Source organism: Motacilla alba, chromosome 4A, assembly GCF_015832195.1.
Source record: "Motacilla alba alba isolate MOTALB_02 chromosome 4A, Motacilla_alba_V1.0_pri, whole genome shotgun sequence".
Classification (NCBI taxonomy): Eukaryota; Metazoa; Chordata; class Aves; order Passeriformes; family Motacillidae; genus Motacilla; species Motacilla alba.
In genome coordinates, this window is record NC_052045.1 from 889,432 (window position 1) to 911,754 (window position 22,323).

General features: G+C 61.6%; 2 protein-coding genes across 5 annotated transcripts; one reads left to right on the plus strand and one right to left on the minus strand.

Annotated features, from left to right (window-relative positions):
• Positions 1-2,914: 2,914 nt before the first annotated feature.
• ARL13A (ADP ribosylation factor like GTPase 13A) lies at positions 2,915-8,358 on the minus strand. 3 transcript variants are annotated; one of them, XM_038123168.1, is made up of 9 exons: positions 7,990-8,308; positions 6,917-6,987; positions 6,445-6,694; positions 6,049-6,154; positions 5,401-5,558; positions 5,223-5,316; positions 4,954-5,140; positions 4,507-4,608; positions 2,915-4,200 (listed from the first exon to the last, which is right to left on the minus strand). In XM_038123168.1, the coding sequence occupies exons 1-9, from the start codon at positions 8,046-8,048 to the stop codon at positions 4,124-4,126; spliced, it is 1,104 nt and encodes a 367-aa protein (XP_037979096.1). In that variant the 5' UTR covers positions 8,049-8,308; the 3' UTR covers positions 2,915-4,123. The 3 variants fall into 3 exon arrangements, 1 of the variants encoding a protein (XP_037979096.1); XR_005255083.1 differs by adding an exon at positions 8,316-8,358 and having other exon boundaries at positions 4,154-4,200; positions 4,507-5,140; positions 7,990-8,224; XR_005255082.1 differs by having other exon boundaries at positions 4,154-4,200; positions 4,507-5,140.
• A 1,967-nt stretch (positions 8,359-10,325) lies between these two features.
• Positions 10,326-22,270, plus strand: XKRX (XK related X-linked). Of its 2 annotated transcripts, none has more exons than XM_038123000.1 (4): positions 10,326-10,735; positions 16,433-16,787; positions 19,240-19,499; positions 20,962-22,270. In XM_038123000.1, exons 1-4 carry the CDS (start codon positions 10,654-10,656, stop codon positions 21,705-21,707), a joined length of 1,443 nt encoding a protein of 480 aa, XP_037978928.1. In that variant the 5' UTR covers positions 10,326-10,653; the 3' UTR covers positions 21,708-22,270. The 2 variants fall into 2 exon arrangements, with proteins under 2 accessions (XP_037978928.1, XP_037978929.1); XM_038123001.1 differs by having other exon boundaries at positions 10,404-10,422.
• Positions 22,271-22,323: the final 53 nt, after the last annotated feature.

Consider the following 22,323-nt stretch of genomic DNA (forward strand, 5'->3'; position numbering starts at 1 on the left):
GAGACGCATACCTGCTCACCGAGCCCTTCCCACCGCCGGACGGGTACTACAGGTTCGTCTTTAGAGCCGCTGCAGCGTGAAGTAGGTCTCGTTAATCCAAGCATGTGGGGTGGCAGCTGATTTATGGCAGGGGCAGGAGCTGCCCATTGACTCGCTGCTCCTCACACCGGGCAAGAGCATCCGGGAGAAGGCAAAATCCGAACTCAACAAAGTTTCCCTTTTTTCTTTTTCAAAGGAGGAAAGCCCAGCAAATATATTTGGTACACGATGTGACAAATTTATATACCTCAGACTCCAGCGTGTTTCCTGGTGCCCCAAGACACGCATTTCTACTAAATAAATTTGATTATATCCTCCTTCCTTCTGCCAGCAACAACGTCTCCAACAAGGCTCGTTTAACCTAGAAAGTTTTCATAGTTTCTCGTTTTCCAGTCCTTTGTCCTCTCCCTCCTTACAAGGTGTTAATTGCCTCCTTCTTGACCATGGAAAGAAGCTGAGGGAGTCGTGTCAATGAATTCAGCCTTGTTTTCTCAGGACACATGACAGCAAACGCTCCAGATCCCATTTTTAGTGTAACACAACAGAGGGGCTACAACAGGTAACAAAACATCCAAAAGAAGCTCCATGCTTGGCTGCTCATTATTCAACTGATTGAGAGCTGCCTGTTGTCACACATATTGCAATATTTTGAACAGTCTCTGAAAACCCCCTGGACTCTGGTGTGCTGATCTTAAAACTGAGCCACTTCCCAACTTCACTCACTTTCTCAGCTGGGAAACCTCCACAAGAGCCTGCTGGCACCCAGCCCACCCAAGTTAGTCAGAGGCTGGAACCTGCAAGCAGGAGAAAGTGTACATAGCAACCGGCTCCTCAAGCACAAAAAACCACCCAGCCCGGGCTTTTATCAACCCTAACACCCATTCCAAGGTTTAAAATCCACTTACCTTCTTTACACATGTTTATTTAAGTCTGTACATACTCCAAGCAGCTTTCAGACAACGCTGAAACATGGGTTCAGAGCCCACACCTCAGCATGAAACACGGGTCAGAGCCCACACCTCAGCAGTGCCTCCCGCAGCACAGCAAAGCCAAGGAGCAGGGGCTGCTCACCTTTCCCCCACAGCCTCTGCTCTGGTGGGCTGAGAGATTCATTTTAATTAACTTTTATACCTCTTTCACAAGGCAGGGAGGGGAGAGCTGCATGTGAAAGGCCCTCACCAGCCCAGGCTCTGTACCCAGGCATCCTTTCTCTGGCTGTTTAAATGCCCCAGGACAGGTGATGGGATTTACAGATTTACAGCGATTCAGAGCCACCTGCAGCCCCCCCACAGGATGTGATCCATTCCATTTGCCTTTCCAAATACCCATTAACCTGGATCACTTGCAATTCATTCCCTTTACTGCCCTAAATCGCTGTTCAAATTCCAGTGTCTGAGATGCTCTCAAAAACCACTGCTGGCTCCTTCTTCTGTAAATTTGGGCGAGTGAAGAACAAAGAGCTGCCGTGTTTTTCACACATCACAAGTCTCTGTCTCTTATTTCAGTTATTTTCCTTTGTCGGGCCGGGTTGCTGGTGGGTTTGCCACCCCACGCTCCCCGATGTGTGGAGCAGGCTCGCCTTGCCCGTGCTGCCCCTCGGAGCATGGGGCATCCTCACTGCAGCCTCCAGGGAGGCTGATTCCCAAAGCGTGTCTCCATCAGAAACGATTATGAAATCCACGGTGGTTCCCACTCCCCTGGGAACTCTAATGGACATGGGAAACCCACAGAGTTTAGCTTTTATTGAGAGAACACAGCAGGCATGGGGAGCAGCAGAGGTGCCTGTGCTCTCAACAAGAGCTTGTGTGGGCTCCCTGCTGCCCTGCCCGTGAGTGTGGGGCAAACCAAGGGCTCTCAGAGGAGGTTTCAGAGTCAACATCACCCCGCCATCCTCTTCTCTTCTGGGGGGGCTATAACATGAAGTGCAGCTGCTGGCTAAGCCCAGCCAGCGTGCCGAAAGAGGAATTTACTGACAGTGGAGAAAGCACAGCAGGGCCTCGGGTGGAACTAGAGGGGCTGACAGCCTCAGCACACGGACCCATCTGCCAGGCTCTCCTGCAGGCCCTGTGCTGCCTGGAAGGACTGCTGCTGTCCTGTCCACAGGAGACTCGGCAGTGTTTTGAACCGCAGCGCTCTTCACAGAAGAGCAGAGTTCTCACTGCTCAACTTGCAGCACACAGTTTAAATCCTGACAGTGATAGCAGCCACCAGGAAACAATGCAATTGTGCAGAGCAACCTTGGCTTGAGGGGGTGGGAGGTGTATTCCCACAGGCGCTTGCTGGAACATCTCTCCATCTCCTCCTGGCAGCACACAAACAGCCAGCAACTCTGGCAGAGCTCAGGCAGGCACAGACTCCCGCCCTCCATCTCTGGCTCTCTCCATCCTTCAGGCTCAGAAGGACCCAGGCTGGAGGGAGCTGCTGGTGACCTTGCTGGCAGACGTGGGTCTCTGAGTGAGCAACCACAGCGCTGCAGAAGTGCAGAACTCACACCCCACGTCACAACAATGCAGCCACAGCCCAGGCTGAGGCACCACCACAGTGCTGGTGGGACCAGGCACAGCATCTTACCTGCCCTGGCGCTCCTGAGTCAGCTTCTCTGGAAGCTGGAAGAGAAGGATGTGCGAGATAACATCCAAATGCTGAAATGCAAAGCAGGGCTGTGCCACCCAGCTGGCTGTTGATGCTGTGCACGAGGGATAGAAAATGTGTCTCTCCAGAGCAGCTGCTGAGGCACTGCTTCCTGCTTCCAGCATTTCCAGCAAACCCGAAATTCATGGGAGGGTACCTCTCAGCACCACCTCATTTTAGTCCCCACTTTGCCCTGTACCCACAGCACCCACATGCCAGGGAGCTCCACCAGACTGAGACGGGGGCTGATACACAAAGTGCTGTATTTGCAGGGCAGCATTCACTTCTGCTGCTGTTATTTACGGTTGATTTACAAATAATCCCTTCAGTCACCAACAGCTGAACACGGCAGAGTCAGACAGAGCTTTATGGCAGGCTGGCAAGGCAGAGTGGCCAGTTTCTCTTCTTTTCCCCTTCCAGCCCTGCCAAGGGAAGGGTGATTTGCCTTGCCCTGGCCCGCAGAGGCAGCGCTGTTAATGAGTAACAGGAAGCAGAGGTGACTAACGCTCGCCTCAGCTTCTGCTGCTTGCTGCAGGTGTCCCAGAAAACACCCAACCCCTGACTTCAGGTGAAGTGTCTCCAGGGCTGGGGGCAGCTCTGCCAGCCAGCAGACACGGCAGACACGGTGTGTCACGGGCTGCCCTGGCACGGGTGTGCTGCTGCCCTGGCACGGGTGTGCTGCTGCCCACCCTGTCTCACGGCAGGGACCACCTGGGGCAGCAGGGGCCAGGCTGTCCCTCCGGGAGGGGTGGCAGGATCAGGAGGAACGCTCCTGGGGATGGAGCCTCCGCCACCAGCTGCCTTTGAACTGAAATGTTCGCTGACGGGCTGCAGGGTGCACACACACGGGCATCGCCTTCCTGCAGTGGGTGAAGTGGGTCCTGACAGCCCTGCCAGATGTGGAGCTCCTCCGCAGAGCACCTGGGGCTGCCCTCCCTCCTCCACCAGCAGGGAACGAGACCAGGCAGTCCGAGAAGGAGTAGGCAGTGCCAGGCAGTGCCAGAACGAGCTCCAGGCAGCAGGCAGGGAGTGACTGCCGGGCCAGCTCAGCCCTGACCTGCTAAGACAGCTTTCCCCGGGCACAGCTCAGTTCAAGAGACGAGCTTTCCCCCTGGCGTTTGCTCGGATCTTCCTTTCCTCCAGACTAACCCGGGTTTAGATGGAGTTTTCCACGGAGTGCTAACAGGGGGCGGCAAGCGGCCGCTGTTCCCTCTTCACACGGCTTTGCAGCCCGGCTGCCACAGAGGCATCCCACAAAGGAACCTTCGGCTCGCCCCTGTGGATCCCTGCTTTTCAAGCCACGCAGGGGACAAAGATGCTGTTTGTGGCCCGGGCCCCATTTCCCAGCTCTGCCACCCTGGCCAAGCACCCGGCAGCTCTGCAGGGCGTGGGGCTCGCTGCCACTGCAGCCTGGCTCCTCCGGGACCACAGCCCCGTGCTCCGTGCCCCCTGCTCAGGGGGCGATGGCCGATGGCTGCTTCCTCTGCTCCTGCCTCATCTTCAGAGCCAGCATGGCCCGGCGGTACAAATCTGGGAACAAAGGAGCACTCAGGCACTGACCTGGGACCAGCTCCACGGCCCAGCTGGCACCCTGTGCTGAGCGAGGGCTGCAGGGACATCCCAGCCTCCAGCACGGTCACCCGTGTGGCCTCCGCATCCCACCCCACAGCAGAGGCAGCAGCAGCTGCCTCCCCAGCAGCCCCCAGCCAGCCCTGCAGCAGCACCTGCAGCTGTCCCCACGCCAAGCCCCCCATGGCCAAGTGTCCCTGCACAGCCCGCTGCCAGCAGGGCAGAACCCTGATGCTTTCAGCAAAATCTGTCCTGAGGAATACCAACCAAAGGTGCTTGAGACCTCCTCTCGCTGCTGCTCCAGAGAAGGTTCCCGTGACTTGATCTTATTCTTAATTTTCTTCTTTTTTTTCTTCCTCATACCCTGTGCTGGATGGAGAAATACAAAATTTCAGGCACCACACACCTGAGCAAGGGTGCCTTTGTCACCAAACCAGCTGAGAGGACTGCGGGTGGCAGGTGCGCCGTCCTCCGTTGCACCATCCCCTGTGGAGATGCTCAGACGTGTCTCCTCTTCCCCTCTCAGATGTGTCTCCTCTTCCCCCCGGCATTCCCGTGGCCTGGCTCTGCACTCAGCTGATCTGCAGCAGAGCTGATGGAGGTGGCGGGCACCAGTGGTCCAATGCTTTGTCACGTTGCCAGGCCTGGCCAGCTCCCTGCAGGGTGGCTCTGGGGGCCCTGCAGAGCTGGCAGCCTCCCACGGTCCCCTCTCACCTGGCTGGGGGGTGCCCATCCCCACGGCTGTGGGCTCCTCCTGCCCCACCCGGTTGGGGAGCAGCAGCCCCACCGCAGCCCCCGCTCCTGGTCCCTCTGGCTCTTCGGTTGCGCTCGGCTGCCCCAAGCCCTTCTTCTTCACCTTCACCTTCCTCTTCCTCCTCCGGGGGCCCTTGGCGCTCTCCTCCTGGGCAGGAAAGGGGATGAGGAGAGGGTGGCAGAGCCCCTCTCCCACCCCGTCCCGGGGTCCCTCTCGCTCTCTCACTCACCAGGGGCAGCAGGCGGCAGACGGGGCGCACCGCCCGGGGCTCCCCGTTCTTCCCCGCGCCCTCCCGAGCCTCCTCGCCGGGGGCCGGCCGGTCCCTGGAGGGAGCACAGCGGCGCTGGGGACGGGCGCTGCGGGGGCAGCAAGGGGACGGGGACGCGCTCCCGGAGCCCCGCACTCACCGGCGGCCGGGCGGGCGGGGGCGGGCGGCCCGCGGGGCGGGCGGCACCGGGGCCGGCGGGGCCGGGGCGGCGGCGGCGGCGCGGAGCAGCCAGCGCAGCCCCTGCACGGTGGTGCGGGCCGGGCCGGCCGGGGGGACACGCTTGGCGACACAGGGCTCCTGAGGAGCGGGGAGCGGGGATCAGCACGGGGAGCGCCGGGGAAAGGGGGGGAGCGGGAACGGGAATGGGAGCGGGAGCGGGAGCAGGAAAGGGAACGGGAAAGGGAACGGGAAAGGGAGCAGGAGAGGGAACGGGAGCGGGAACGGGAATGGGAGCGGGAGCGGGAGCGGGAAAGGGAACGGGAAAGGGAACGGGAAAGGGAGCAGGAGAGGGAACGGGAGCGGGAGCGGGAATGGGAGCGGGAGCGGGAACGGGGAAAGGGAGCAGGAACGGGAGCGGGGAGGGAGCGGGAAAGGGAACGGGAGCGGGAACAGGAGCGGGAGAGGGAACGGGAGCGGGAAGGGGAACGGGAGCGGGAAGGGGAACGGGAACGGGAGCGGGAGAGGGAACGGGAACGGGAGCGGGAAGAAGGAACGGGAACGGGAACGGGAACGGGAACGGGAACGGGAACGGGAACGGGAGCGGCAGCGGAGCCGGCCCCGCACTCACGATGCGGCACGGAGAGCGGTTCTCGTTGACCAGGCGCTCCAGGCACAGCCGCTCGATCAGCTCGCAGGGCAGCAGCGCGGCCGCCGCGTCCTGCTTGTTGGCCAGCCTGGGGCACGGGAGGAGCGGCCGTCACCGCCAGCTCGGCCCCGGGGCCTCGCCGGGGAGGCCGTGTGCTTTATCCCGGGCTGCTGCGGTCAGGTGAAGCATTGCCCGACCTCACCCGGCACCGGAGCCCCCTGCTCACCTCCTCCCCACGGATGCTCCGATCTCCCAAGCGCTGCTGGGCTCCTCCTGTCCCCGCACCCCCCGACAGCTCCCGGGACACCACGTCCCCCGCCGCAGGGGGGTCCCACTGCGCCCCTCACCCCCAGCTCACAGCTCGCATCCCGATCTTACAGCAAGAGCGGCTTCCCGGAGACATCGGGGTGGCTCAGGACGCGGCTCAGGACCCTGCGGGCCTCCTCCACGCGTGCCGGGTCACCGGAGTCCAGGACGAAGAGCAGCCCGTGTGCCTGGCTGTAGTGGCTGCGCCAGGCGCTGCGGCAGCGCTGTGCCCCGGGCAGGTCCAGCAGGGTCACCTCGAAGCGATCCAGCCGCAGGCGGCTCTGGCCGGGCTGCGCGGCGGGCAGCACCTCCCCGGCCAGCGCTGCGGGTGCGGAGAGCGCAGAGCGCTGGCACACGGGCCCAGGAGCATCCTGTGCCCCTCCTGCCCCCGCCGCATCCCCGCTCCCGCCTCCAGGACACGGCCGTGCCCTGCACCCTGCCCCGAACGGCCGCTGGAGCTCAGCAGCCTCGCTCCTCCGCTCTCGGGGGACCGCAAAGCTGCTGCCGCCGCCCGGGGCTGCCTCGGCGCCGTGCTGCTCCTCACCCCGCTCGATGTCCGCGATGACGGAGGTTTTCCCGGCATTGTCCAGCCCCATGACAAGGAGGGTCACCTTCCTGGGGAGCAGCGACAGCAGGTGAGCACCCCAGAAAAGGCTGTGCTCCCTGGGGAGCGGCGACCACCGCTGTCCCCCAGGCAGAGGACCCTGCCCATGGCAGCCACATTTCAGCCAGGAAAGGGGCAGGACAGTGACACAGGCTCTGTCTCAGCTGGGGACAAGGGCAGGGACAATCCCTGGCGGGTGGGAGAGGGTGAGGACAGGCACGAGTGCCTGGAGCCACCCCAGCACCATGGGGCAGCCACATGCTGAGCCTCCAAGGTGCTTCCCGTGGCAAGGATTTACTTTCAAACCAGATAGGATTAAGCAATTATATGCACAGGCCAGCATGGTTCTTCCTTATAAGCAGTCAATGATTACACCTTCCTGCAGTAAGTTTTGAGTATACACAGGTAGGGAAAGGTTGCAAGGATGATTTTATGAGCTTCTGCCTGGACTCAGGTGTTCTTCCTGTTGCTAAACAGTCCTGTCCACTCTCCAGCAATGTGATCCACCAGAGCCACACAGAAAACATTTTCTCTGCCACTGACAAGCCACCACAGTTATTTGCAATACCATTTTCTTCCCTAAACTTCTAGACCAGGCTGCATGGCAGTGGAGGTGGCATGGCTCCACCTCCACAATTACAGCAGGTCAGGTAAGGGGTCCTCTCTGGAGGGAAAGGAGCATAAACCTCCTTGCAGTGCTGTCCCAGGGAATTAACCTGGATGTCCTGACACACGCAAACAAGGCAGGTGTTTCAGTTCATCCTCCCCAGCTTTCCTGGGGAGCTGCTGACTCTGCAGCGCCAGAATCCCTGTGGAACCATCCCTGCACTGCACCCCTGCCCAGCCTGCTCCCCTGCCTGCTGCAGGGGCAGCGAGGACACACGAGGACACAGCACTCTGGGGACAGCTCCTGCGATGGGCACCTGTCTCCCCTGTCACCACACTGCTGACACCCAAAACACACAGGTAAATGTTGTCACCCTGGGAGCCCCGGGAGTGGCACAGGGACCTACCTGACGGGCTCCTGTATGGCCTGCAGCCACGACCAGCAGTGGGAGAAGAGGTGGAACATGCTTTGCAGCCCTGCACGGAGGGGTGGCCTCTCTCCAGCACCTAGGAAGCGAGCAGCCCAGCGTGCCCCTGTGCTTCATCCTCCTGCCTGGGCTCTCTCTTCACGGCAGGGAACATCTCATCCTGGGTGCCCCGTCCCACGGCACAGCACTTCTGCCTGGTGTGCACAAGCCAAGCCTGGAGAAAAAATCCATCCTCAGCGACACCCCATGGGCACAGACCCTGCTCTCGCTGCCCCTCACATCAGGGGTGCCACTCAGTCTCTCACCTGCTCACCCCTCTGCTCACATGCCCTTTGTGTGGCAGCTGCTTACCCCTAATCTGGATTTAAATTGCCAGCTCCTGCAGGCTCCTTAATCCGGCTGGGTCGGCCCAGGCCAGTGGCTGCTGGGCACGGCCATAGTGGGGCTGCCACGCCGGGTGGCACGGCACTGACTCGTGCACCCCACTGCAGCCTCGTGTCCCCATCGTGTCCCCATCGCTGCTGGACGTGCCCAGCGCTGGGGACGCTGCCTGGCAGCGCTGTGGGCTGAGTGAGGGGCTCCTCTCAGGAACAGCACCTCTGCCTTGTCCCTGCCTGACCCCCGAGGGGTGTTTCTCTGCAGCCCCTTCACGCTGTGCACGGCTCTGCTGCTCACCCAGGGTCCCCTCTGAGCTGGGCTGGGGGACACCGCTGCTCACTGCTTGTGTTTTGTGACAGGGACACTGAGTGGCAGCAGGTCCTGTGCTGCCTGGGGTGGAAACGGCAGCCAGCCCCAGCAGGAGTCTGGCTAGGAGCAGGGAAGTGGTGGAGACCCTCAGACCGCAGGGCAGAGAGTGGAGAAAAAGGGCCAGCTCCTGGATCTTCAGCTCTGAAGCTCTTATCTTCCTTCTCAGGTTTCCTGCTTCTTTTCCCAGCCAGAGCTGCCCTCCCTGGCTCGCTGCCACTGATGTGTGTGGAGGAGTCGCACAGGGATGTCGGAGCTGCAGGAGCTCTCCGTGGGGGAAGTGGAGTCCAGAGGGACAAAGATCCTTCAAAAGCCATGTCCAGGAGCAAACAGGAGCCTGCTGCCTCACATCAGTCCGTGCTAAACCACCAGCACTGGCAGCACCACCTCGACCAGCTGAGCACCAACCAAAGATGCTGAGACACTGCCCTGGCCCCAGGGGCGCAAGCCCAGGACGGGCACAGCCCCAATCCCAGGATGGGCACGGCCCCAATTCCAGGGTGGGCACTGCCCCAATTCCAGGATGGGTATTGCCCCAATCCCAGGATGGGCACTGCCCCAATCCCAGCATGGGCACTGCCCCAATCCCAGGATGGACACTGCCCCAATCCCAGCATGGACACGGCCCCAATTCCAGGATGGGCACTGCCCCAATTCCAGGATGGGCACTGCCCCAATTCCAGGATGGGCACTGCCCCAATCCCAGGATGGGCACTGCCCCAATCCCAGCGTGGGCACGGCCCCAAGCCCTTGTCCCCAGCCCCACACACTGCTGGGAACTCGGCCCCTGTCCTGGGCAAGGGAGGGGCTCTGGTTCCGTGCCGTGGGCCGGCAGCCGTGCGTGGTTAATGGTTGGTGAAGTTGCTGTTCTGATATCACCACCAGATGCCATGTTTGGGGTGACTGGTCACCCCTGTGCTGCTGATGGCAGGGCAGTGGCAGCACCTCCCTGTCCCCATCCTGGTGGCCTTTCCTGGTTTGTCCTTGCCTGTGCCAGCAGCCTGTGGGAGCAGTGGCCAGGGCAGGTTCACGCCCAGCAGGGGCTGCGATGCTTTTTGCAGAATTAGCTCTCTGAGGGCTGACATGATTCGCCCCGAGTGTCAGCTCCTGCCTCTGTGTTTAGGGGTGGCACTGCCAGGGGACAGCCCGGCAGGGACAGGAATGGGCTAGAACATGACCACAGGTGCTATAAATAGGGAAGTGCCATGTGTCAGGCAGCCGTGGAGGCAGCGGCTCAGCTTCCTGAGGGGCAGCAGGATCTGCTCTCCCTCTCGCACCAATGGATTTCCAGACACCTCTGAACGCTCGAGGTGCCACTGCTTTTAAAACAAGTGTCCAAAATCCCCGGTGAGGCTGGAGCCTGAGGCAGCTCCAGCTCACGCCTCTCGGCGCACACGCACCAGGATCAATTTTGAAAACCTCCAAATCCACCCCAAATCTGGTGAAGCCCACCCTCGGCTCCGGGGAAGCGGCACGAGGGCCAGGCCCACGCTGACCTCTGCTGTGAGCCGCGCTGGCTGCGCTCGGGTTGCAGCGGGCAGCTGGCCCTGTGCCCACGCAGCCGGCCGGAGCGCAGCCACCCGCCGGTGCCAGGGCACCGGGCCTCGCCAGGCGGTGCCGGCGGGGACCCGCGGCAGCCATTCCCGTTTCCTTGGTGACTGTTGCCAGGTGAGAACCTCCACGGCAGAATTTATTATCCTGGCGGATAAATGGAGATGTTCCTCACCAGAGCCGTAATCAGACCGTGCCCCGGCACGGCGCCGGGCTGCAGCCTCTAGAGCTGCCAGCGCCAGCGGGAGCCCCGAGGGGGCAGCGCCCGGGGCACCGGGGCTGCTGGCCCTGGCATCGCTCCCTGGCAGGCAGCAGGTGCCTGGGGCTGCTTCTGCCGCAGGAGAGGGAATGAGGGAGAGCCCCGGGAGCGCGGCGAGGCGCGGATGGCCGCGGGCTGGCGGGCTGCCCTGCCTTGGCTTCGCTAGAGCCCGTGAGTACGCGCCCCGTCGGGCACACGGGAACCCCCCTGGCACCCCCGGGCAAGCAGCAGGGCTGGGGGGACGGCTGGGGAGCTCGGATGAGGGGAGTGATGGTTTGCACGGGGCAGACAGCGGGCAGAGCAAGAGGGGCTGCCTGCAGGCTGGAGAGCCTCGAGCTGAGGTGGCACCAAAGCCAAGGTGATGGCAGGGACCAGAAAGCCCTGGCAGAAATATTAGCAAGCTGTTCTGCTGTGCCTGGAACCGCGTCAACTCTGCCTGAAAAGGGACCTGTGGTGGGCAAGGACAGGCTTTGAGGAGAGACTCATCTCTCTGTTTAATGTGTCATCTGACAGCGCTCCGAGCCGGCGGGCTGCAAGCAGCACATTGTCCCTTTAAATCCCAGCTCGGCGCTGGTGGCTAACGATAACCCCGGATCACAGCGGCTCCCAAATCCCAAGAGCTAATTACAGGCAAACGCCCTGCAGTCAGGCTGGGAACGCAGGATATTTACAGCCTGTGACACCGAGACCTCTTGCTGAGGAACTGGGGCACCGCGGAGCTTTGCTGGCATGGCAGTGGGGACAGTGGGGACAGTGGATGGTCTGCGCCCCGCTGCCATGCAAACGTTGTGGGCAGCCATTCCCGAGCTCTTCTGGGTGGGGGAGATGGTTTTTCCAGAGTGTTCTTTGCTCCCCCACGCCGGTGCCATCACCCCGTGGTGCAGGCAGGAGCAGGCAGGAAGCATGCAGGGAGCTGTTTGCTTTTCACCCAGTTCCTGGCAGAGAACTTCCCAGCCAAAGCATACGCACATTTCTAGGAGAGGCTTGGAGCTGAGCTCTGTTTGCTCTGCTCCCTGCTGCAGGACGAGCTGCCTCCTCGCTCCTTGCCCCGAGCCCACAGCTCTGGGAAGCCCCTGCCATGGCCACGAGCCCTGCCCGGGCTCCTGCAGGGGTTTTGTTGAGAGCATGCTGGTGCTCCTGCTGCCTTCCTGCCTGGGGGAGAGGAGAGTATGAACTGTTCCTCCTGCCCGCCAGGATGCCCAGGGCAGGCACAGCCTGGCTGGGTTAGCACTCTGCCAGGGCTGTACACTCTTCCAGCAGGGACCAGGGGAATCAGCTCATTAAAGGTAATTTTAACCCTTCCTGCCTGGTTTAGTGTTACAGCATCACCCTCTGCCTGTGCTGGGACTGTAGCCAGGGAGGCATGACTTCAAGAAGTGTAATTATCACAAAGATCTATAAATGCACCCAGAGGTAACTCTGCTTTCTTGTTCAAGAAGTGAAGCGTGAGGCAGCTGACGTGTGCTGTGCCTGCAAGCATCCTCTGGCAGCACGGAGCCCGTGCCCAGATCCAGTGGGCTCAGCACAGCCTCCAGTGAGCTTTAGAGGCACGAGGTGCTCAGCACAGATACCAGGTTCTCTCCCAGCAGGGTCAGAGTGAGGCTGGAGGAGGAACTGGAGTGCTGAAAGCAGTCGCATGATGAAGCAAATGGAATAAATATTTCCCCAACCAGAAGCTGTTCCACAGACTGCTGGGGCAGGGAAAAATACGGCTGAGTTACTGTGAGAGCAATGCAAAATCCAAACAGTTTAGCCTGTGGAAACCACTCATTTGCAAAGCTATTTCCAAACTAAGTCAAAAATTCCCAGCTCACAGATTCCTGGGCACCTCCCAGCCCTGCCGGCAGGGCAGCGTGGCTGCACTGAGGGGACAGAACTGTCCCCTTCTCACACAGCCATCAAGGTGGGGGACGCTGTGACTGCCACTTCAGCCAGCCCACGGGTGTTTTGCCCATCCACAGGTCCCCACCACGGACTGCTCCTGAGCAGCTCCCAGGGCTGGGGGCAGGCAGCAGGGCCATCCCCACACCCCGAGCTGCTGCCTCCCCCCCTGTAGTGTGCAGGGCTATATTTGGGAAGGCAGCAGAGCGCTCGGCATGTTCCGACGAGCACCCTGGGAGCAGTGCCTGCTCTGGGTCCTAGAGAGGAGAGCTGGGGGAGCACGCTGGCAGCTCTCCCCACCTGGGCTCTTTAAGAGCCTGGCTCGGAGCTCCCTGCCTTTTCCAAACAATTTTCTCTTCTCCTTTTACAGGAGCTGAGCCGCCAGGCAGGCATGTGTAAAGCAGACAGGGTTATTTTGAGACTGAGAGCCGCTGAGGAAGCTTGCTCCCACCCCACGTACAGCCCAGGCTCCCACACACAAACACCCTGGCACATCCAAGGGGCTGGGAAAGCTGCACAGCAAACCCTGAGCTTTCACACAGTGGGCAGCCACCACCACCAGTGCCCTTTGTGCAAGGTGTGCTCTGGGAACACCGGGATTAAAAAAAAAAAGATGGAGGCTGGGATTAAGAAATTAATGAAGCTGGGATGTTGTCCAGGGCAGGGCAGGCACTTGTGGAGACAGGAAAATTGACATTTGCACGCGGTAGTGAGACTCAGGCTGGTGCCTTGGGCATCCCCAATGATCCTCGTGGGTCACTTCCAGCTCAGGAGATCTGTGAATCTGTGATTCTGTGATTCTGTTATTCCATGATTCTGTGACTCTGTGAATGTGTGATTCTGTGACTCTGTGATTCTGTGAATCCATGATTCAGTGATTCCGTGATTCTGTGAATCTGTGAATCCTTGATTCAGTGATTCTGTGATTCCGTGATTCCATGATTCTGTGATTCCATGATTCCGTGAATCCATGATTCTGTGATTCCATGATTCTGTCATTCTGTGATTCCATGATTCCGTGAATCCATGATTCTGTGATTCCATGATTCCATGATTATGTGATTCCGTGATTCTGTGATTCCATGTCACTCCACGTGCCCCAGCCCAGGGGCTGTTCTGTTCCTGGGAGGTTCCAGAGTGAGGGCCAGGAGCAGCCACAGGCTCTGCTGGTCCAGAAAGCAGCCACTCCAGAGTGGGGACACGTGGGCAGGATGTCCCCCCACGTGGCCCGGCCCCGCTGGCCTGTGGCAGCTCCGGCTCAGGCAGCGTCTCTGGCACCCGTGTCCCTGTCCCAGGGTGCCCGTGCAGCCCCAGCTGTGCTGGGCTCGCAGGCAGAGGTGTGGGCGTGGGGCGGGCAGGGACAGGGAGTGGCAGTGGGACAGGAGCTGTGGCTGATGCTATCTGTGACCCACATCACTTTTATGGCCTGTCTGCTGTTTACAGCGCAGAGCGCAGGTGGGGTCAGGCTGTGGAGGTGACTCACAGCGTGAACAGCTCCTGCTGCTCCGTGCTTGGGACACAAAATGGGATAATAACCGGTGTGGGAAATGCTGTGAGGTTTTGGCTCTCCATTCCTCTTGATGGCTGCTGGGGCTTACGGATGCAGGACTGGAATTCCTGCTCTCTTAAACAGTCGCTCTTAAGTATTTCATCACGAAGCAGGGGAAGCTGAAATTAAAAATATGATGAGTTGAAGCCCAGGCATTGCTCAGCCGAGGGCTTGGTGACCTGCCAGACTCCTGGGGAATGCTTTTAATTTGGATAAGTGGAAGTTGCATAAATGGTACAAACGGCACGCTGCTCCTGCTGCTCATTCAGAGCCGTGGGTGCAGTTGGCAGTGCCACAGGATGTGTTGTCGCTGGCTGAGCACCCAGCCAGGCACAGCTGCTCCCGTGCACAGCTCCCACCCCGGCTGGCCACCGTCTCCAGGCAGCCTGGACACTGCTGCCTTCACCCTCTGCCCTGCCAGAGGTTGCTTTTGGAGAGGCTGTTCTCCAAAAACAGCTTGAAAATGCGTAACTGTCATACCAGAGCTGAGTGGTCACTCATAGATCTCCCATCCCCGCCAGTCAGGCCAGTCCCCGTGAGCTCGTGGGGTTTGTGGTTTCCCGAAGCAGCTGTTCAGCTTGGAATAACAGCTCTGAGCAGCTGCAGGGACAGGGACTGCTCCTGTGTGGGAGCTGTTGCTGGGGGAGGCATGGCCTCCAAAGTCTCAGGCAGTTTTCTTCTCAGCTCTCCTGCTGATAAGTCTGATAGCCCTGGTAATGCTTCCGGCCTGGTGCAATGGGGAAAGCTCTTGTGTGTGTGCTCTGGGAGCTTTTGTGCTTTTGGCTGTCCTGGGCAGGTGAGTGGACAGGGTCTCTGCTCCCAGCGTGGGCACCTCCTTGTGAGCTGGCCTAGCTGCCGAGGGCTGAGCACTGAGAGCCTTTTAAAAGTTACCTAAAAATTCCTGGTCTGCCTGAACTGGGGAAAACTGGCCAGTGTCAAACACTCTTTGCCTCGTCCCATGCGTCCCAGGCAGGCAGCGTGTGCCCAGGCTGGACTGAGGCATCTGGCAGGCAGAGGGTGCTCAGCCAGGGCAGCGTGTGCTCATCGCCCTGTGCCCACCCCAGCGCCCCTGGGGAAAGGTGGCAGGGCTGGGGCTGGGGGCAGCGTGAGCCGGGCACAGCAGGGACCCCCACGGCCACGGAGGTGGGGACAGCCCAGCCAGCCTTGTGCTCCCACCAAGGTGGGACAGACAGCAGGGAGGGGGGCTGAGCGCTGGGAGGTTTGGCTCTGTCAGCGAGTCCACAAATCCCATTATCTGCAGGGCAGGTGATGGGAAAGGTGATGGGAGGTGATGGGAGGTGATGGGAAAACACTCCTGCTCAGCTGTAGCACAAGGTCACGGGCTGGAGGCAGGAACAGCCAAGAGACAGGAGACGCATCTCCCGCCTCACGACAGCGCTCCCAGATCTCCGTACACACACCAGGCACTCATCCACCTGAAGGGAGTCCCTGACACAGCTTGTCTTGAGAGACACCAGGATGCTCCTGCCTCGCCAGCCCCTCCCTCCCTCACGCTGCCCGTGGAGAGCAGGGCCATGCGGTGTCTGGGTCTGCAGCTGGGGTCAGGCCCCGCATCTCAGGGGCTGCTGGGTGCAGGCAGCTCTCTGAGAGCTGTGTGATTCAGGCAAGGCTGACACCCACACTGGCATCCTTCCTGCCCGCAGTGGGACCCCAGTGTCCCTGGGGCCACCTAACAATTCTGCCCTGGAGGGACCCTCCATATGCTTGGAGGCGCAGTTGGTAACTGCCAGGAATTGATTGGGCCTGGACTTGATGGGGGGGGTCCTGGGGAGGGCTCCACAGTCTCAAGGGCACACACTAGGGGTGGCACGGGGATTGTCCCACTGTATGTGGGGAGGGGGAGTCCCACGGCAGGTGCTGCAGGGGCTGTGGGTCCCGGCCGTGCTGGGGAGCCCTTCCCTGCAGAGATGGGGAGCCCTCGGTGGAAGGTCCTGGTCCGAGACAGGGTCGTGGGGGCAGACGTGCAGGTGAGGCTGTCCTGGGGCAGGGACCAGCACACCTGGTGGGGACCAGGGCACGGTAGCGAGGGGGTCCCGGAGCAGGAGGGTGGTGGGCAGGGCAGGGTACCGGGAGCCAGGGGCCCCAGGCTGGAGGGCATCCCTTCTTGCGGTGGGGATTCCTGGCCGGGGCAGCCCGGGCCGAGGGCTCGGGCCGGTGCCGGTGCCGGTGCGCGGGGCTCGGCGGGGCCGGTGCGCGGGGCTCGGTGCGGGGCCGGTGCCGGTGCCGGTGCCGGCGCCGGTGCCGGTGCCGGCGGTGCCGGTGCGGTGCCGGTGCCCGGGGCTTGGGGTGCCGGTGCGGTGCCGGTGCCGGTGCCGGTGCCGGTACCGGTGCGGGGCCGCCCGTCGGGGCTCGCCGCGGCGGGGGAGCGCCGCCCCGCCCCGTCCCGCCCCGCAGCGCGGCTCCTCTCTCCGCTGCAGCCCGGGATGGCGCCGCGGCGGGGCTGAGCGGCCGGGCCGGGCCGGGCCGGGCCGGGGCCGCCATGGACGGGCCGAGCGGGGGCTGCCCGCCCGCCGCCGCCCCGTCGCGGGCCAGGCTGCCGCTCGGCATCGTCTTCTCGACGGCGCTCTTCTGCGGGGAGGGGGCGGCGGCCGCCGTGCTCTGCCTCTCCTACGGCCACTCCGACGACCGCTTCTGGCTGGCGCTCACCGTCTTCTTCGTGCTCTGCCCCTCCGTCCTGGTGCAGCTCACGCTCATCTTCGTGCACCGCGACCTCAGCCGCGACCGCCCGCTCGTCCTGCTCATGCACCTGCTGCAGCTCGGGCCCATCATCAGGTGAGCGCGGCGGGCACCCCGGGCACCTCTGCGTACCCTCGAGCACCTCCGGGCACCCCCAGAATCCCCGGGCACCCCCGGGCACTCCCGGTACCCCCGGTACCCCCGGGCACCCCCGGACCCCCGGCACCGATGCGCGGAGCCCGGCAGGGGCGCGGGCACCGGGTGAGAGCAGCAGCGGTGCCGGGCAGGACGCGCGCCCCGGCACCGGGTGTCCGCTGCCGCCTGCCCGGAGCCGCTCCTGCCGGCTGCCGCCCCTCCGCCCCGGCGCGGCTGCTCCCGGCCCGCGGGGAGCCTTGCTCGCCGGTGGCGCTCCTGCTGCTGGAGCCCGCTCCGGGCAGGACGCGGCTCTGCCGGCCCGTTGTGTCCCAGCTGCCGGGAAAGCTCTGCCCGAGGTCGGGAGGCAGCCAGCGATTCCCTCAGCCTCTCGGCTTTGCCATGGTTTGGCTGTGCTTGTGCTGGGAGCAGAGGTGGGAATCCCCGGTGGGTGCTGCCGGGTGGATAGCGACGCGATACGGGGCTGAGTCAGGGCAGGTTTACATTAGATATCAGGAGAAGGTTTTACACCCAGAGAGAGGGCGGTGCAGCTCTGAAACAGGCTCTCCAGGGAAGTGGCCACAGCGCCTGGCCTGTCGGAGTTGAACAAGCCTTTGGACAGCGCTCTTGGGCACATAGTGGGATTCTTGGGGTGTCCTGCACAGGGCCAGGAGTGGGACTCTGGGGGTTATGGGACATGGAGGAGAGCGAGGTGCAGCACTGGGGCTGGCATGGGAGCTGTGGGGCACTGGGCTGTGCTGGCAAGAGGGCAGTGAGGGGGTGGATGGATGTTGCACAAGCTGATCCCTCATTCCTTGGGAATGCTGCGGTGCCTGCTCCATGAGAACGCACTGCAGAGGCATGGCACGGCCACCATTCCACGGGGCTCCTTCCCAAGGGCAGGCCCGCAGCCACGCTCCAGGTACCCACAGGGCTCCCAAACCACCGTGGCTGCTCCGCACTTCCTCTGTCACCGGAAACCAGCAGCGCGCCACATGTGTCCCTGTCACCGTGTCTTGCCTTCAGAGCCACCTGGGGGGCCTTGCCTCGGTGCTGCCAGCCTGTGCTGGCCCACAGCAGTGCTGTGACACTCACAAGCGAGGCTGTCTGAGTATGGGTGGGTGCTGCCCAGCTGCTGTAAGAGCCAGCCGGGGCTGCCCAGGGAAGGCTGCTTCAGCCGGCTGCTCGGGCTGGAGCTGGAGCTGGAGCCTGCTGAGAAGGTCTGGCAGGGCACTGGCAGCCAGCTGGGACTGCCCTTCGAGCTGGGCCTTTGGGGTGAAACAGTTCTCCCGTTAGAGTTTGCAGTGAGCCATGAGTGCTGGCTTGATCTGTCGAGAGAATTTATCCTAAAGCCTCCCTCCTGTTGGGTTTGACACACAGCAATTGGTGCTGTCCTGATAAGCACTCATAAACAATGATGTCCTGCTGGTGCCAGAGCCAGCTGGTCCCCAGGCAGGAGCCAAGGTGATCCCCTGTGGCCACGCACACCCACCCGTGGCTCTGTGGAGGGGCTGGGGTCCCCTGTCCTTGCAGGCAGGGCAGAAAGCCCCAGCCCTGCCCGCAGCGAGGCCTGCAGAGAAGGGGCTGTGGAAACTCTGCCTTATCTGCCCACACCACACACGGCTTCACCCTGCACCCTCCTTCCTGCTGTCCCCAGCAGGGAGGAAGTGTGGAAGCCTTCTTCTGCTCAAGATGAGAGATCAAAGAGAACTCTGATATTCAGCTCTGATATTTCGGAGTTTCTTTTGCCTCTGCTTAGAGGAAGAGCTCTCTGCCAGTTGGGAAGACAGAACCCAAGGGTGATTAACACCTTCCTGCAGCTGCAGCTCCCAGCAGAGTCGCTGCTTTGTGCCCGGGATGCTGCACCTCTTCCAGCAGCTGTTTCACCCCTCGCTGGAGTGGCTGTTGCCCCCCTGCTACCCGTGATCACCCCGAACGCTGGAGCAGAGGAGCAGCCACGGGGCATCCCCATGGTCCTGGTGTGCCCACAGCTCTGCTGGGCAGCTGCCCAAGGCAGTCGTGTCGCTCTAGGACACGAAATGGTGACACGCTCACTGCCGCTCTCAAGGTGAAGAAAAAAGGGAAGTTGATTTTTTGATTCTTACATTTATAGTTTTTTAAAAGTGACAGTGAATTGGAGGGTGACAGTGCCACTCTCCAATGACGCTGGGCAAACCAACAGTTTATCAGATTTTTCTTTTTCTATGAAAAAACGTTAAACAATAAGTTATTTCCAGAATTGTGTGAGAAAGTGCGTTATAAGAACGTAGACATTAGAAGGTTCAGCAAAATCTTAAAAAATCAGGGCTGCACGCAGCAGGAGCGGGCTCTGGGCAGCACCACGCGGCGTGGGGCTGGAGGTGCTGGGGTGGGACAGCAGGAAGGCTGGCGGGTGACGGCTCGTGTGTCCCCACAGGTGTGTGGAGGCCCTGGTGGTGTACTGCTGGTCGGGGAGGGAGGAGGAGCCCTACGTGACCATCACGCGCAAGCGGCGGCTGCGGAAGGGCTACGAGGTGGAGATGGAGCAGGAGGTGGGCCACTCGGAGCGGCGCCTGGCCACGCACCGCAACGCCTTCAAGCGCATGGCCGTCATCCAGGCCTTCCTGGGCTCCACCCCGCAGCTCACCCTGCAGCTCTACATCAGCGTCCTGGAGAAGTACGTCCCTGCTGCCCGAGGTAAGGGCCATGTGCTCCCCAGGAGCCCACCAGGGCACCGAGGCAGCTCCTCAGCTGCTTGTGCTGGTGGGACCTCCAGGCAATCCGCAAAGTCCCTCCCGGGGACGCAGCTTCCTCTGGACTCCCCGAAATGTGGAGCACAACCCACACACTCTGGGCACTCATCAGCTCTCTGCTTTCCTGCTTGCAGTGATGCAAAGTGGGAAGGAGCGGGCATGGCTGAGGTGCCAGGCTCTGCTCCCAGCCCCGTGCTCGTATCTGCCCTCCAGAGCCAAGCCATGCACCCAGTGCCGTGTCTCATAAGAGGGTCAGGTCCCTGTCCGAGGCTGCTCCAGTCTCCATTCATCTTTTTCCATCTAGCTGCAGGCTCTGGCTTCCCTCAAGTCCCCCCACCCTGTATCTATTTCTGCACATTTTCCAGCAGCCAGAGCTCCCAGCCCAGCACTCCCACTCGGAGGCTCCCTTGCCTGCTCCCAGGATGTTTATGTGCTTGGGGGTGGATATGCCAGAGCAAACTTTTAACTCCCATTTTGGCACCGAGCTGGGCACGCAGGTGTGCTCCTGCACCGTTCCAATTACAGTGCTGGGTGAAGGAGCTGCCCTCACCCAGCCGCTCTCTCAGCACTGCTGGGAGCCCAGACCTTGTCATCTGTGCCCACAGCAGGTGCATGAAAGGGGAAGCACAGGAGATGCCCCACAGAAAGCCCCTAATTTGCCACAGCCCTCTGCAAAGGCATTTTGGGGAGTTGCAGATGCACAGGAAGAACGAGTGCCAGTGCTGCTCTAGCAGTGGATGCAGGAAGTGAATACCAAATGAGGTGTTCTGGGTGATCCCCTCGCAGCTGGAGTGTCAGCTCAGCCCTGCAGCTGGCAGCCACCATGCATGGGACCAGCTGCACTCTTCTATTTTTCTCTGTGGTGTTCCTGGCTGTGCTGAATGTGAGCAGCTGCCAGCACTCCCTACACATGACCTTGGCTTTGCAGCCCTCGGAGGGGGCTGGCTCTTGGGATGCCTCTGGGGCTGCAGGGGTGCAGCTCTTGGCTGGGATGAAGGCAGAGGGGCCCTCGCAGCACTGACTGTGCCCTGCTTACCCTGGAGCAGCATTTCCTGCACAGGGCAAGGGGGCTGGGGCATGGTCCAACCACAGAAATGGCTCTGGTTTGGCCAAGGCTTATGTTTTATTGGTGTCAGGAGAATCTTTGGGTTCTGAGCCTCCTGCTGCCAGCAGCCACCTCATTGTGGGAACTGTCACCACCATCCACGAGCTGTTCTGGCAGTGCTCAGGCTGAGCCTTCTGCTGTGAGCCCAGCTGTTTAGCACCCTGTACTTCTCACCCAGGACCCGCACCCCGGGTTTCCCACCTGGAGCTGTCACCCCACACTTGGCACCCCAGGCAGTGGAGAGGCTGGACACAGCCCGGTCTGCTGCACTGCCTGACTGGCCTGCTCTCTCCCCCGGCAGCCGTCCTCATGGCCATCTGCCTGGTGTCGGTCACCTACGGGGCGCTGGTCTGCAACATCCTGGCCATCCAGGTCAAGTACGATGACTACAAGGTGCAGCTGCGGCCGCTGGCCTTCCTGTGCATCGTGCTGTGGCGCAGCCTGGAGATCTCCACCCGCATCGCCGTCCTCGTGCTCTTCAGCACCGTCTTCAAGCACTGGATCATCCCCATCGCCCTGGCCAACCTCCTGGTGGTCTTCTTCTTGCCCTGGGTGCAGTTCTGGCGCAGCGGCAGCCGCCTGCCTGACAACATCGAGAAGAACTTCAGCCGCCTGGGCACGGTGGTGGTGCTGTGCGCCTTCACCCTCCTCTACTCCAGCATCAACATGTTCTGCTGGTCGGCCGTGCAGCTCAAGCTGGCTGACCGGGACCTCATCGACAAGTCGCAGAACTGGGGCCGCCTGGCCGTGTACTACGTGGCGCGGCTGGCGGAGAACACGGCCCTCGTCATCCTCTGGTACTTCTTCAAGACTGACGTCTATGAGAACGTCTGCACAGCGCTGCTGGTGCTGCAGCTGCTCCTCGGCTACTGCCTGGGCATCTACTTCATGCTGCTCTTCTTCCAGTACCTGCACCCCTGCCGCCAGCTCTTCCGGCACAACGTCGCTGACTTCCTGCACTGCGTGTGCTGCCGCCGGCGCCCCGCAGGGACCCCGCTGTGCCTCGAGGCACCCCAGGAGCCCGGCGTGAGGCACAGCATTGTCTGAGCACCCTCCAGCCGGCTACGGACACGGGCGTGGGCGGCACGGGCAGCCGGAGGATGCTCGTGGCACGGGCCGAGTGCTGCCTGCTGGTCCTGGTGCATCCCCACGGGGGCAGGGGGACAGGGCTGTGCTTGCCCGCTCAGGACCACGCATGTGAACATGAAGGAGGGTTGATTTGGATTGGACATAAGGAAGTTTTTCGCAAGGAGAGCGGTGAGGGACTGGCACGTGTTGCCCAGAGAGATGGTGGATGTCCCGTCCCCAAAAACATTCAGGGCCAGGCTGGATGGGCTCTGAGCAACCTGGCCTAGTTGAAGTGTCCCTGCCCGCCTCTGGAGTGTAACCAGATGGCCTTTAGAGGTCCCTTCCAACCCAAACTATTCTACAATTCTACAATTCTACGGCTCATGGGGTGCCCCTCCCAGCTGCCCCTGCCAGCTGGCTGCCCCAGGGTGCAGAGCCCCTGGGGTGCCCCGACACCCCCAGCTGCTGCTGTGGTGCACACGGTGACCTCGGGCCAGGGTGCCACTGGGACTGTTTTAAGCAGTAAAGAAACTTTGCTGTGACTGCGAGTCTGGGTGCTGGCAGTGACTCACACGGAGGGTGGGGACCGTCCCTC

Excerpts from the sequence above, each read along its gene's own strand:
- ARL13A (XM_038123168.1), bottom strand. The coding sequence starts at position 8,048 with ATGTTCCACCTCTTCTCCCACTGCTGGTCGTGGCTGCAGGCCATACAG. Across the intron at positions 6,988-7,989 it reads GCCATACAGGAGCCCGTCAG|GAAGGTGACCCTCCTTGTCA; the intron begins GTAGGTCCCTGT and ends GCTGCTCCCCAG. Across the intron at positions 6,695-6,916 it reads CATCGCGGACATCGAGCGGG|CGCTGGCCGGGGAGGTGCTG; the intron begins GTGAGGAGCAGC and ends CCGCACCCGCAG.
- XKRX (XM_038123000.1), top strand. The coding sequence starts at position 10,654 with ATGAGGGAGAGCCCCGGGAGCGCGGCGAGGCGCGGATGGCCGCGGGCT. Across the intron at positions 10,736-16,432 it reads CCTTGGCTTCGCTAGAGCCC|CCCGGGATGGCGCCGCGGCG; the intron begins GTGAGTACGCGC and ends TCTCCGCTGCAG. Across the intron at positions 16,788-19,239 it reads CAGCTCGGGCCCATCATCAG|GTGTGTGGAGGCCCTGGTGG; the intron begins GTGAGCGCGGCG and ends GTGTCCCCACAG.